The sequence below is a fragment of the Mchenga conophoros genome, linkage group LG3 (genome assembly GCF_057382185.1).
Source record: "Mchenga conophoros isolate Kocher_MC1m ecotype Shallow Benthic linkage group LG3, M_conophoros_male_GT1.1, whole genome shotgun sequence".
Lineage (NCBI taxonomy): Eukaryota > Metazoa > Chordata > Actinopteri > Cichliformes > Cichlidae > Mchenga > Mchenga conophoros.
This window is the reverse complement of record NC_140528.1, coordinates 72,853,623-72,868,060: the sequence shown is the minus strand read 5'-3', so window position 1 is coordinate 72,868,060 and position 14,438 is coordinate 72,853,623. Positions and strand designations below refer to the sequence as shown.

At 41.9% G+C, this 14,438-nt stretch overlaps 1 protein-coding gene across 5 annotated transcripts in view; it reads left to right on the top strand.

Annotated features, from left to right (window-relative positions):
• Positions 1 to 314: 314 nt before the first annotated feature.
• Positions 315 to 14,438, top strand: part of ppargc1a (peroxisome proliferator-activated receptor gamma, coactivator 1 alpha) — a 301,359-nt gene continuing 287,235 nt past the window's right edge. The window contains exon 1 of one of the 5 annotated variants that reach the window (XM_085267096.1): positions 315 to 546. In XM_085267096.1, the coding sequence (XP_085123222.1) occupies positions 466 to 546 (81 nt within the window). In that variant the 5' untranslated portion in view covers positions 315 to 465. The remainder of the gene's footprint in view (positions 547 to 14,438) is intronic. The other 4 variants (XM_085267095.1, XM_085267099.1, XM_085267101.1 and 1 more) reach the window with 4 other exon arrangements.

Genomic DNA, 14,438 nt, shown 5'->3' with positions numbered 1-14,438 from the left:
AATGCCCCGGGTTTCATTAGCTGGGAAAGGAATTTTTGTTTAAAAAAAAAAAGACGTAAAAACAAAAAGCAGTTTTCTTATTTTGCTCACCGTGACCGAAAGAGAAACAGCTAACGACCACACTCCAGGCATCCAGTCGTTTCTCTGCCTTGTTATTTAAAGTATTTTTCATCGCTTTCGTCGGTAGCCACCGTTGACCCTGACACCTGAAGGCGGTGGGATGCACCCCGACACATCCCACTTTGGTTTTTTGGAGACGACGGCCACGTGACCGAGGTAACGGCAGCATCCGCGCGCACACCGCCGCTGTTCGTTTGATAGCATCCACGGCGCCGGACGGAGAAGAGAGCGGGACAGAGAGAGAGAGAGAGAAAGAGAGGGAGATAGGAAGAAGCAGTCGTCGAGGGAAGACTTGAACAAAATCTCCGTCTTGCTGACTCCTTCACCAGACGCGGCGGGCACACCATGGACGGCTATGGCCGGACCGAAGATGAGCTGTTCTCCTCCTGCCTCGTGAACCTCACCTGGGAGACGTGCTACGAGCAGGTAGGACAGGTCCCTCTCCGCGGGAGAGAACAGCGTCGTTGTTTCCGCTGCTGTGATTTAAAATGGCACAAATATATATATATATATATAGAGATATGTAAGTGTTTAAAGGGGGAGTTTAAAGGGCTGGTTTTTAATGATTGACTCAGCACGTGAGGTGAGAGCAGGTACAACTTCACAAACTTGGGGTTTTTGTGTTTTGCCAGCAGGGTCACACGAATACTTTCCTCAACTTCCCTTAAGCTTTCTGTTACTCAAACATTCTGCCTTTAAAATCAATAATGGATGAACCTAGTAGACAAAATAAATCTTATGCCGGGAATGTTATCAATAAATTAGAGGTAAACACACACACACACGCCATTATTCCTTTGAAGTATCTGAGAGACACGATCTTTTTGGTGTTATGAGTGAAGCTTTTTCACACAGATCATAAGACACCGGCTTCTTACTAAAGATACCTGTGTACCTGAGACCCGTGGGTTGCCATGTGGGTCTGGAAATCAGGTAAGGCAGACTGAGATTGGAGTGAGTGTTGTTGTTGTTGCTGATGCTGAGCACTTTGATCCTGGAGTGTCGGGCCTGTTTCTCACACAGCAGAGAAGCACTGGTGTCTGTTTGGAGATAATTACCTAATTCATCCTCCCTCTTCCCTCAAGCTCAATCAGTTTTGCTTTTTAAAAACACACTTATCGTGCTATATGAAATCCCTCTTAATTCTCACATTCTAATTTGAGGGAGGAATGCGTGCGGCTAAAGTCATCTGCCACAAGAATGCCAATGAAATCATTCTCTATGAATGCTAAGAGGGCTCTCAGCTATTTAGCAGTTTATGCTCAATGATTGATGCCAAAATATTTGTACAGTGATTTTTATGGTAATTTACTTGAATGCCACCGTGAGAGCTCGGGATATATACGCGGGGAATTTATTTTTCTGTTATCAGTATCCAGGTTGCAATACAGAAGAGGAGGACACTTAAACAATCAATCTCCTGTGGTTTAGTGGGCTAGCATTTTGAATTACAAGTAATCGCAAATTAAAGAGGATTAGGCTCTTAAAGCCTGAGCTCCTGATTGGCCGTGCCGAGTGTCATATTGTAACAGTTATTTAGGCACAAGAAACAAAAGCCACCCCAAAAACATGACTCAGAAGTGCAAAGTCACTGTGAATGGCATTTTAAATGTGCAACAATTAAGCCTCGGCTGCAAAGTGGATTTCGGCACATCAGTCAAGTGCAAGCGCATTTACAAATTTAAGACACTGAAATCCACAGCAGAGAACTGACTTAGCGTTGTAGACTTCTGCTGCATTTGCATCAGTCTTCAGGGTTGGAAAGTTTAGAACTTTACGTCGCTGTTGTTCAAGGCTGAAACTGCAGACTGAAGGTAGTTCAGCTGAAAATATCGAGAGAGAAAAAGGCCATTACCTAGGTTTATTTTTCTTACACCTGCTAAAACGAACAGTTGATAAACTGATCAGCAGAAAATTAGTTTTTAAGTCTTTTTTTGTAATCAGTTCATCTTTCAAACACTGTCGCTCAGTCGATCGTTTTTGCTTTTACACGTCACTTCAGATTTGCTGTCTTTGGGGGTTTGGAAATCTGGTCTGAAAATATAAGAAATCTAAGTTCACTTGGATGGATTCTTGTTTTTCTAGAGTGGGTGGTTCTGCTGTGTGGCTTAGGAGGTAGAGCAGGTCATCTACCAGACACATGGTTGGTGGTTTGATCCCTGGCTGTTCCTGTCTTAGGCAAGATACTGAACCCCAAGCTCCTCCTGATACCAGAGTAGAAAAGCACTATATAAGCCTAACCCATGTATCAGTTTGCATATCCTATTGGTCAGTAGTGGCCTGTACATTGGTATATGCTTATATTTTTTTAATATAATCTTTATATTTACAGAAAATCAAGATGTAGTCAGTACTTTTGGCTGTTTTTACACCAGCCATCCTTCCTGACAGGACCCTCCCGTTTTATCCAGGGTTGGGATCCGGACTAGGTGTACACTTGTGCCCCCAGTGCATCTGCTCCCCACTCTTGAACTGGGGATCTTTTGCACACAAGGGAAAAGTGTTAACCTCTGCAAAGCAGAGCTGCTATAATACTGGAAAAGGTGCTGGGGTATTTCAGAAATCATTTCATAATTTTCCCAGCCTGGCAGCATGTGTAGCAGAGTAGCATCACAGCTGAGCGGACGATGGTTCGAGATCTAATTTGGCAAATATATTGTTGATGAGTTAAACAATGTCTCCATCATTTTCTGTTTTTAATTGATCTGACATCCAGCGGGTAGCGCTGAGTATTTGATTTGGCAGATTTTTACGCTGGATGCCCAGCCTCATGCAACCCCTGGGGGATTTGTGCCTCCTCCTGGGATCAAACCAGGGGTCTTGCTTGTTAGGCCAATATGAAAACCACTACACTATGGAGATCTGTAATGAGCATATTTCTCCTTTCAGACTGGCTGATATTAGATTAACAGACAACACAACTGAAGCTTTAATCCACAGCGAAAAGGTTGGACTATTAGCCCTACATTCCCGTTCCTATATGAAGAGTTAACATAAAATGGTCTTCCTCAAATGCTTTCACATATTTTCCCAAATCAGCCTGGCACAGTCTGTATGCTTCCCATGAAAAATCTTTAATAAGTATCTTCCTGGAAGCAGGTCATCTGCTCAGCCACCACGTTGTTAGCCATGCACATATATCCTCTCTCGCCCTCCCCAAGTCCTAGGGCGGGTGGGTAAATAAATAAATAAGGCAGTAAAGGGAAATGTTGACACAGCCTGTCCTTGTGGCCAGATTATCCACTCATGCTTGAGCGCTGGGTAAAGGCCCTGCATTATTCAGCCTAAGACACAGAGACAGGGGAAAACCGTGGAAAAGCTGGGTCTTGCCGCAGGAGTGTGTGCGTATGTGTGCGTGCGTGCGTGCGCTCTTTGGGGTGAGTGCTTCCACTTTTAAAAGAGCAGACATGGGGGATAGCTGAAACGCAAGCGGTGGGGAATATGCTGTCTTCGCTTAATTATCAAATGAACTTATTGCCTCTCCCTCCACTCCATCGCCTTCTTTTTCCCCACTCTCCACAACCCCCTCGCCAACACCTCCCCCTCTTAATCATCAGGCTTCTTGAGAGCTGCTGTCCGTGGTGCTGAAAGTTTCATCACACATTTTGTGCATGTCTTTTTGGAGTTCCAGGCTCCGGTCCCTTCCCAGGCTCCGTCGCTCTTCAAAAGCAATGTATTCAGTTTGTCTCGACAAAAAGTGTGCCAGCGCTTGGCAGTCCGACTCAAAAGGGTGAACTCTATCATTCAAGACGTTTCAAAAAAGCTGCAGGTAACACAGCGTGCGCTCAGAAGCAGTAAGAACTAATGCGTTTTTTTTATGTGTCTGCTTCTGCCTACAGCATGTTTCATCACAGCGAGGCTCAAGCTCCGTTACTACTCACTCAGTGGCTTGGTTAAATGAAACCTCCTTTGTGTGCGCTCTTATGTACAGTATTTGATCCACGTGAGTCCCTTTTTTTTCCGTGTAATGAGACAGTAGCTTCACTGTTTTGCTTTTTGTGGGTGGAGGCACTTTACAGCAAGGAAGGAATTAAAAACTGTTTAAACAGGGTTGTATTTGGAGAGCCTTTTGAGAGATCACAGACTCAGCAGAGAGCGAGAATGTGTTCCTTTCTTTGAGTTTACAGTATTGTACTCCACTTTTGGCAGGGGAAAGGGTAGAATTTCAAATATATTTAGTGTTTATAGCTAAGTATAAGAAAAATTGATTGTAAGCTGTCAGGATGCCTATGTGGCACTTGGGTTAATAAAAGCTCTCATTCAGAGCGGAAACAAACTCATCATCATTAGTCAGTCGATGGAATAGTAATTGGCAGCTGTTTGGTATCAATCAATTCATTATTTGCTTTTTTTTTCCAGTTCCAGCTTTTCTGTTTTTATAGCATTGAAACCAATTTTCTCAGTTTTATCATTCAAATGACTAATCGGTAAGAAAATTTGCAGGCTGGAGTCCTGCACATCTCTTGGCCTCTCTCTTTTTCAAATGATGGAATCCTTTTTAAGCCAGGATTTCCTCATTGTTAATCCAGTGTCTGCAACTGTCTGTACAAGAACTAGTCAAGCTAGTCTCCCCTACTGTCATGTACCACTTCCAGTTCTCGTACTACATCAGGATTATTCCTTGAAAGTTCTGTTCCAGTGACTTGTTGGCTTGCATTTGGGCTTTTCTGTCACTGTATTTTAAAAAAAAGATGAAAGAAGGAGGTTGCAGGGGGCCAGATATGGTGAAAAGGGCAAGCACGGAGCGCTGTTTGTATGGGCATGGCAAAGAAATCTTGTATTCTGTCACTGTGCAGATTTTTTTCTACTTATTTGTTCTCTTCTCAGATATCTCAGGCCTTTATTCTGTGGTGATGGTGAACTCTTGTGTCCTGTGGTTAAATTAAAAAAGAGAGGCTCCTCCTTATCTGGTGCACTTCCCCTCGCTGTGGAAGGCAAAGTTATGAGGGCTTGAACAAGGAAACTACCATGAAGGGGATAAAAGCCATATTTATTTAGGGTAGTTTGTGAAATTTTTCACCAATTGCAATGTGACGGTGGTAGCGGAAATTTATGGATTATTTCTTCAGGTAAAAGTAACAACACACTATAAAATAATGTAGTAAAAGTCACGCAATCAAAACTTTCATGGGACTGAAATGCTAGCGGCTAAATGATTAAAAGTAGAACTACACACGTGTGTAAAAGAGCTGATTTTTATACAGCTATACAATGGTCGTTTTTACTTTTTAAAAAAATCATCTGATATATTGATATTGTAGAAAGATATATCATGATAGGTATGTTTGTTATTATGGATGAGCTCATATAAAAGTTCCCATTTGAAACAACACATGGGTTTAATTCAGAAATTGTGTCAGGTGCACAGGGTACGCATCACTGCTGAGAATTTGACGGCGCTGTGCCGACTGGTAAAATAAACTGCTGAAAGATGAAACACTGTACAACTCTAACATAGTGCATGTGTGTAAATCTGAGTACGATGTCTAAAAAAAATATGGGCTGGTATGTTGATAACATCATCACCCTTAAAAATCAGTGCTCTACTTAAATATTTTATTTGTATCTACAGAAAACTAAAGCTTATGTTTTCCAGGCTGTACATATGTTTGATGTTTATATGTGAACTTGAAATGGAGCTATTCATTACGCCTGTTGAATTAAGGCAGCGCACTAGAATGCCAAAACATTGTAAAATGGATATATCAGTGTACAAGTACCTCAAAATTGTCCTCAAGTGCCTACGCTTATTTGCACTGATCAGTGGAGACCTCTTGTCCCTTTAACAGTGCAATGCGTCACTGACAACAATATGAGATGGAGCGCTTATTCCAAATAGAGCGAGAATGGCTAAAAGCAGGGGAGCTAAAGGTAAATTTTTAAATAGCCTCATTACCCGTTCCAGATTCCAGGAACTCACTTATTGTTTGTCATGCTTTCAGTCCGTGATATGCTCCGTGTACCTACCACCTCTCACAACCAACCCTGAAGGGGTATATCTAATTTTCACATTGGCACATTTTATTTCTTTTTCTTTTCTTTTTTCTTTTTTAATCAACAAGTGCGTGCCTGCTGAACACCTTGCTTTTGATAGCAACCCACAGATGCAGGGCCTGTCAGCGGTGTAATGAGAAGCGCGTTGTTCCCTTGCAACATATTGCCAAGATATGGATGGATAATTATCTAATCAAGACTGTGAAAGTGCCACCCCTTACTCACTGCTGACCTGCTAACCGTCTGCCAGAGCCTTTTTGCCAAGATGTATACTGCTAAATGATCATAGGGTACGTTTCAGTATTGGTGACAGTGTTGGTATATTTTAAGGCTAAAAAGGGGCATCGATTTAGAGGACTTTAAATTACTTAAACAGCAACTCTATTGGGTGTTATCTTGTTGTCAGTAATTGTTGATCTGTGGTCATTTTGTTAATATTTAACAGTGAAGTTGGTGCTTAAAGTCGCAAAGAAACACCAGACCAGCTTATGTCGTTATTTATGAGGCATAAATCTACGCTAGGTGACACTTCATTTCATTTCCAGAGAGAAACGTGAACTACCAGAGAGAGCAACAAGCTTTGATTCCTGGTGGAACTATAAAATCTGTCATGCAGAACATCTAATTATTTGCAGCAGGAGAAGCCTTTTAACTACACCAGTGCATAATATGTACAGTTAATTGGTTAGCTGCGAAAAAAACCCAACTTTTATGCTCTTCTAGTCTCTCTGAGGTTCACAGCTAATTTAATGTAATCAAAATATTAGTTTCCAGTGATATTAATCTTGTTTTGTAGCTTTCTCGCGCCGCGCCGTCTGAATTGACGTCTAAGCGGGGTGAGTGCAGACTACATTCTTTGATTATGTGTGGGAAAAATGTCTTCCTCACCATTGACAATCTGTTGATACCTTGCAAAATCTGAGATGAAAGGAAATGCAGCTTAGACTGTGAAAAATCCTTGCCTTCTCACCGGGAGGTAAAAGTACTCTCACAAACATTGAATTGTACATCTGAAGTGTTATCAATTCCACCTGAAACGGAGGGCCCCGGTGGCAGAGCTGAACCCCTGCGCTTTTGATCGCACCAGCAGTGCCTGTAAACAAGTATTTTCCCATCTTCCTCTCCTCTGTCTGTCTCTCCGTTTCTCTGCTCTCCCTCTCCCCCACCAAGGTGTCTGGAGGGGGAGGTTCCTTTGATTATCTCTGCTGCCGATTAATTGCTTTTCTTAACCTCTGCACAGACGTGCTCCTACACCGCCCCAGAGCCTGCCGCACGCGCCCAGATGGACCCCTGCCAGGAGAAAAACAAACCGCGCCATGCTTCTTCCTCCCCACCTTCTCCCAATTACTGACCTTCATCCTTTCATTTTGCCTCGGATGTTATCGTCGGCATTATCAGGCGTATTTACTGTTTGTTTAGCTAGTGGCTTGGTGCACTGCAGCATTCTTAGCTACATTTTTATGGCACGCTGAGCATGTGTGATACATGCATTCATATATATATATTTTTTTTTTTTTTTTTGAGGGAAGAGTTACAGGACCGGATGAGAGGAGTTTATGACATACAATACATTTACCTGACAACACAAAGTGTCTGTGTGTGACCAAGTGAAGCGGCAGGGCATGAATATTATACTGTCTTTTTTTTCTATTTCCAAACTGTCCTTATTCTATGATTAAATAGATTTTGGCCTTGAGTTGTGCTGGCCAAGCAATTTGAGTTCCTTTTTTTTCCTCCAACACTGAGTGCTCTTTTCCATCTCACTTTGCCTTTGAGACATGCATGTGCATCACATCTCTGAAAAGGTCCCAGCCCTTGCCTCCAAATGCTGTCATATAGCAATGAACTCCCTCCTTCAGACCTTGGCCTGCTTTTTTTTTCTCCCACCCTTCCTTTAGGACATCCTGAAAGCTCGTCCAGAGGCCATCTCTCAATGATTAATGCGTTTCATCTCGCATGCAGACCACCTACTATACCTTTACAGTTTGGACAACGCTGTGCTAAAATGTTCTCAGGATGACCCAGCGGTTGGTTTGCCACGGGAGAAAGAAAGCTTTAATCAATTTTTTTTTTCAGTTGTTGCTGATTTATTTCCTGACTTTTTAGCACAGACTTGATAGGTCAAAATATAGACATGAAAGTTTCTTTTTTTTAGCCTCAAGATGCTGGCAGAAAAGTGTTGGAATATAACCTTTCGAGTTCTCTAATCCATAACACTGACTTTTTAGTCTTGGTCTCCCTCCAGTTCATCATTTTCTGCATCCAGAGAAACTTCTCTTACAGCTTAAGTTTTGCGTGACTGTTTATGACATTACTGTACTTTGCTTTAGGGATTTTTTTTTGATTTTCTTTTAAGCGAATGTAGCCTAATTGGTTCAGGTGTTTGATACAGAGAGCACTGTGGGGCTCTAGTCTAAGAGGAGAGGAGACAGCCCACACATAACCACGCTCTGGATGCACAAATGCAAAAATCTGCATGTGAGGCATGAGCAGACACATAATGTGCACACTGACTCACTCATTCACTCACTAACAGGCTAGACTCTGAGGACTGTATGGCACAGTGTGGTGTTGCTGATTTTTTTTTCCTTTTTCCCCCATCAGCAGAAAGCCGGGATGAGCTGAGCTAATTGAGCTGGGAGGCCCGGCGGGGGAACGTGGCCCATTCTCACACCAGCTCGTCACTTCCTTTCTTTACCCATCCACCCTTGCGTCTATAGTCCCATACCTCCAAACCACTCAGTGCTGCTTACAAGAATGATTTTACTTCATCACCCAGTGTTTGATTAGTGCTAGACTCATATTGATACGAGTTACAGGTGGATGAAATGCATCGCAAAGCCGCAGTTTGTAGAAAATGATAGCAGTTGCTCTGTCGACATAGTCGAAGCACATGTTGAAGTACCGGTTTGAATAATGTCAATGTGACGTGCATTAGTTTCGGACTGCTGTGTTGCATCGTACACTTTACACATTACAAGCTAAAACAGACAAACTGCGCTGTCTGAACCAGAGCAGACAAGGCGACAACAAAAGCAGATTACCTGTTCTATTTGAGGGATATTAAGACATTATATGCCATTCAATGGGCCCTGGGAGGCCCGTCATAAAAGCCACAGCAAGCTGTCGAGACGGAGACTCAGAGTTGTTTCCACCCTTTAGCTGCGTTTGGGGACTGATTATGGTCAGGCAAACAGCCCTTACCTGGAAAGTCACTTTCACTTTCTCGTCCACCATTTGTTAGTATGGCTAATGTCTCATTAAGTCTCACAGAGGGGAAATGATGTGCTCTTTGGGTGAAGGTTAGGCTCTCGGCTTATCATGAGACAAAAAGAGAGACTGATTATCACAACACAGGCGTGCCTTAGCCTGTGTCTTTCACTACAAGTCCTATTTGTGTTACTGCTCGAGCTGCTTCATTACCCATAATCTATTAGCCCTCCCTCCACCTCCCCCAAGTAAAAGTTAAAACATTTGGACTAAATGATGAATGCTTGATCACTTTCTGCACCGGTGTTCTATGGAGAGGAGTGAACGGAAAGGGGTGGGGGGTAAATTTTACATTATCAAGGAGATAATTACAAAGCAATCATAAGCAGTTTCCAGTAAAGTAGTAAACAAGCCAAGGGCTTGTGCTCTTTTCCCAAGAATAATTAAAAGTTGCTTTGCATTCTATGCATCAGTGTCCTTTCCTCTGCTGAGTGGCCACCTCTTGGCATAATAAAGCTGGCTGAAGCATGGGGGGGGGGGGGGGGGAGTCCTTCACTCAAAGGTGATCGGGCGTTTTTTAGACCTTTTCCTGTCTCGTAATCTTCCCCATGATCTGCCATGGGAAACTCATTTTGAATTTATAGTTCATTTCCTTTTTTTTAAATCTTTTTCCCCCCCAGTCAACAGTCAGTTCTGAACAGCTGTGGACTGCTGTGTCACAAAGTGGGAACACTTCCAGAAATGGACTTCTACTTCTCCATGGCTTTTCCTTTAATGCCTCAGTAACGAGTTCATTCATTGATTGGTCTAGACTCAAGAGCACGGTGACTTGCCGACGAAGGTGTATAGGAATATTAGATGAGAAGGCCATCCTTTCTAGCTGAATTCTCAACCTTAAAAATGCTAATTAACTTTTAGGCCAAGTGACTCTAAAAACAGGTATTTACTTGATATGGACAGTGGATCTTAGGCACAGCTTCATACTTTCAAATATCTTATTTTATTATGAAAGTATATCAATTTTATAGCTTGTGTTACTATTTATTTTTACTACCCCCTTCGTAATTGCTTTTAATAAGTGAATTGTTAGAACATCTTGCCCCAGTTTCAACCCTTTTAACAGAATCCAAAGCTGTCAGAACAGAGCAGCAGCTCAGGACAGGCTCCTTTGCACTTGATCAACTTCCTGTCTCAGTTTCCTGGTCTTCCTTAGAGCTTAAGATGCCTGCAGGCTGTGTCCCTTCGCAGCGCTGATGCGCAGTTGTTACTCAACTTCAAACAACACTAGAATCAGTCAATTATCCGTAGAATCGATCAACATAATGCCGCTCTCGCTCATTTAAAAGAGCCAATCAATCTGCATGAGCCTTTTTTTTCCTTGACGCAGTACTGCATTCATTTGTGTGCATGTGTTAGACGCTCATGATGGATCTACTCCAGTGACGGCTTACCTTCTGATTTATGATTATTTATCCCAGGAGTAAGACTGAAAGTTGACCTCTCATCTAGGCGTCTGCCTTCCCCGATGCCTGTAAAAACTGCATGTGGAGTCGCACAATAACATCTTGCTTGCTTAAAACTCCTAATGCACAGGAGGCAAAATTCGCTGCTTCTCTAAAAGCTCTTAATTTCAACTCGCTTGCACCTGTGTTAGCACGTGCTAGCTGCACTCACCAGCTCCTCTGTGACTTCATTACTAAATGAAGCAACCCATAATTCCACATCCCACCACAAATAAATGCTGTAGCGGCAGTCTGCGATGCGCCGAGGGTGGGGCTGGGAAAGGGGGACACCTCGTCCTCCATACCTGATGACATGCAAGGTTTATCACGTTGAGCAGAAACATGGTCACCTTACCCCGGGCCTCATTGTGACAGCCAGCAAGTCACTTGAGAGCACCATTGGAAATCAATATTCCTCCACTCTTTAATTGTTAGGAAAAAAACCTCCCCTGTTTACAGCATCCCATCATCAGTCAGGACAGTCTGACTTTCATTTATTTTTGCCTTTTCCTCTCTTCTTTCTGTCTCTTCCTCCTTCTTCTCTGTGGTGCGTGCTGGCTGGCTGAGTTTTTGCTAGATTACGTAACGGGAACTGGCTGGATTTCATTTCGGGGGACCTACTTTATATGCACACAAACGCTTTTCTGGGTAACTTCAGGGTCTTAAATCTGCTTAATCCTACTGACCACACACCCAAGAGGTCATTTTTTTCTTCACGTGTTTTTTTTTTTTTTTTTTTTAATCATTTGAAATTTTTATGACTTTGTCCATCAAGTTGTTTCTAATAACGCTAAATGATTGTTTTCTATTTCTGCTTTGATTGGTGTTTTTGAAAATATAAATGTTTTGGGCTCCCAGTGGATCCCAGTCTGTACAGCTTTAATATATGGAACTATTTATTCACTCTTTTGCAGCGAGTCCTAAGTTAAAGTAACACAAGATATCCAGGTAATACTGGGGCACTCTGTTATTTTAAAGGAAGAAAGACTCAAATGCAATCACTGCCTACATCATCTGGATGGGGAACTTCCCAGACTGGAAGCTATCAGAATGCTGGAGATGTAGCTGGATCTATTGTACCTGAGACAGCCGGGGCATGGCCTGGTCATGCCATAAATGACAAGGAGAGCTGTTACTGCTACATTACAAACCTCAATCTTAGGAGCTATGAACCTCCTAAGGGTGAGGAAAACTCCACCTGCTGATGTGACTATCCAACACTCACCTCAACAGGAAGGCATCAACTGTTTGCTTCTGCTGTGACATGCCAGCATGGCAGGAAGCAAATTGTGTCTGTCTGTTGTGTGTTCTTAGCTTTAGCTGTTTTTAGTCCTTTCTGCTCTGGTTCCTGTATAACCATGGTGAGAGTCAAGTTAAGATTGCCAGCAATAAGTAAGACTGAGAAGACAAAGTTTTTCTTTGTTACATATTCTGTTCATAATAGTTATGGACAGAAGTTCTAGGCACAGCCAATTTGTGGATGGTGAAGGGTTTGGTGGTCTTGTCCCTGCTGGAGATGATGGCTTTATTGGGCCATGACCTCCAGGTCACACTAGGGTAGTTTGCAGATGAGTGTCAAGCACCTCCAGGTTTGAATCCATGGCTCTCAGTTGAAAAGAGTGGAGTGCCAACTCCAGGTCAGGGATGAGTACCTGATCTGGAGTGGGAGTTCAACTATTTTGGGGTCTTGTTCGTGAGTGAGGGCAGAGTGCAGCAGGAGATAGACAGAAAGATTGGCTTAATGTCTGCAGTAATGTTATACTGGTCTGCTGTGGTGAAGGGAGAGTGGATCCCAAAACTGCCACATTAACTATGATCACAAAAGTTGCAGGTTGTGATGAAAAGAAAGTGATTGTAGATGCAAGGATCTCTAAGCCCAGGACATTTGGGAAAGACTCAGGGTAAAGTTGCTATGCCAGATGAGGTGGTACAGCCATCTGACCAAGAGACCTCCTCGGTCAAGTGTTTCAGGCATTTAATGGAGGCCTCGGGGCAGAGCCAGGACATGCTGGAAAAGTCTCTGGGCTGGTTGTGTGTTTATTGGAATTATTTTATATTGGCGTCCAAATGATCCATCGTGGTTTCATCATGTATATACAACTCAAATAATATTTACATGAAATTACTGAAAACCGATTAATACCAGAATCCAAAAATGGTACATGAGCTTTTAATTAATAATGTGAATGTGCTTTGGTGTAGGTTTGTGTTTTACAAAATATGCTAATTCATTGTAAAAAATTTTTTTTTTTAGATGACATTAATTACATAGCTAATAGTACTTGAAGCAGAGATAAGTTTTACTATTATTATTATTTTTCTGTTCTGATTGATTGTCACAGTAAAGTGTACTTGGTGTCCCGGGGGTCTTTAACCTCTTAAGACCCGAACTCTTCCATGACATGCATTTTGAATTTCTCTTTGATATTTGGGCATATTGGGACCCGATGAATGTAAAAATTAATTTATCAGATTTTTTTTTACCTTATTTTTGTTTTTAGGAAAAATAAGAGCCTCATATGAGGATATTTGTTTAAAATTTTGATAGAACAGTAGCAGTATAATGTCCTCGTAAGTGGATATCAGGCCCATGTAGAGCAAAATTGAGTATTTTGGCCTAAATAACCCAAAATGTGATGTCCACATATGTGGACGCCAGGTCCTAGGAGGTTAATTCATGTATGTAAAATGTCTTTGGGATGAAGTTTGAGAGTGCACGTCCTCTATTGTCTTGAGCAAACACGACATGCTGGATTCATGGCCAAATAACTTCAGGATGCAACTGCTTCACAGTCCTTGTTGTTTACTGATTTCATCGCCTTTACCTCTACAGTCCTCCTACTTATTCACAACTGTTATATTATGACCATTAAGAGCTAAGAAGTTCCTAGAAACAGACAATAAATAAATAAATATATTTATTAATATATATATATTTTCATGTTAAACTTTGTCAACGTTAAATGCTACCCATGACAAATGCCACAGTATTGCAAAGAAATAATAATAATTTGTTTAAAAAAATGTAATCTTTATGGTTGATTATTCTTTTGTGAAATGCATGTGTGGCACCTGTCTTTTGCTTTCAGTTAAGGAAGCTGTATAACCACCAGGATCTACTTTTATGTGTGAAACATGTCAAAATATGGAAGTTTACAAGTGCAGCTCTAGGGGACATCCCACTGGTATGTCTTGGAGGAGAAAAGTAAAGATGTGAGAAAGCTGGAGCAGATAACATTTGGCAGTAATGTGTCCCTACATCCTGTGTGTTGTGTGTTGTTTGTACCACTTGCAGTACTTTGTAACTTCTGTTTTTAATAGGAATGTCTTTATTTAGTTGTCATGCAAGTAAAAGGCATACATGAGGCGGGTGCTTGTTGATAGTTGATGCTAAGGGATGAAAACAGTCGCTGTGATGTCACCCACTGGTTTGTCCTCGACTTTAATTTTATGGCCAATGCCAGCTTGGATTGCTGGAGCATAGCAAAGTGACCATATATAGATGATATATAAGGGTGAATCATACAGATGCAGATACCTACTAATCCGGTCTTTAAGTCTGACGTCATTAGCAATTTCCGACAGTTATAAACGGTCTAAATTCTTTCATCC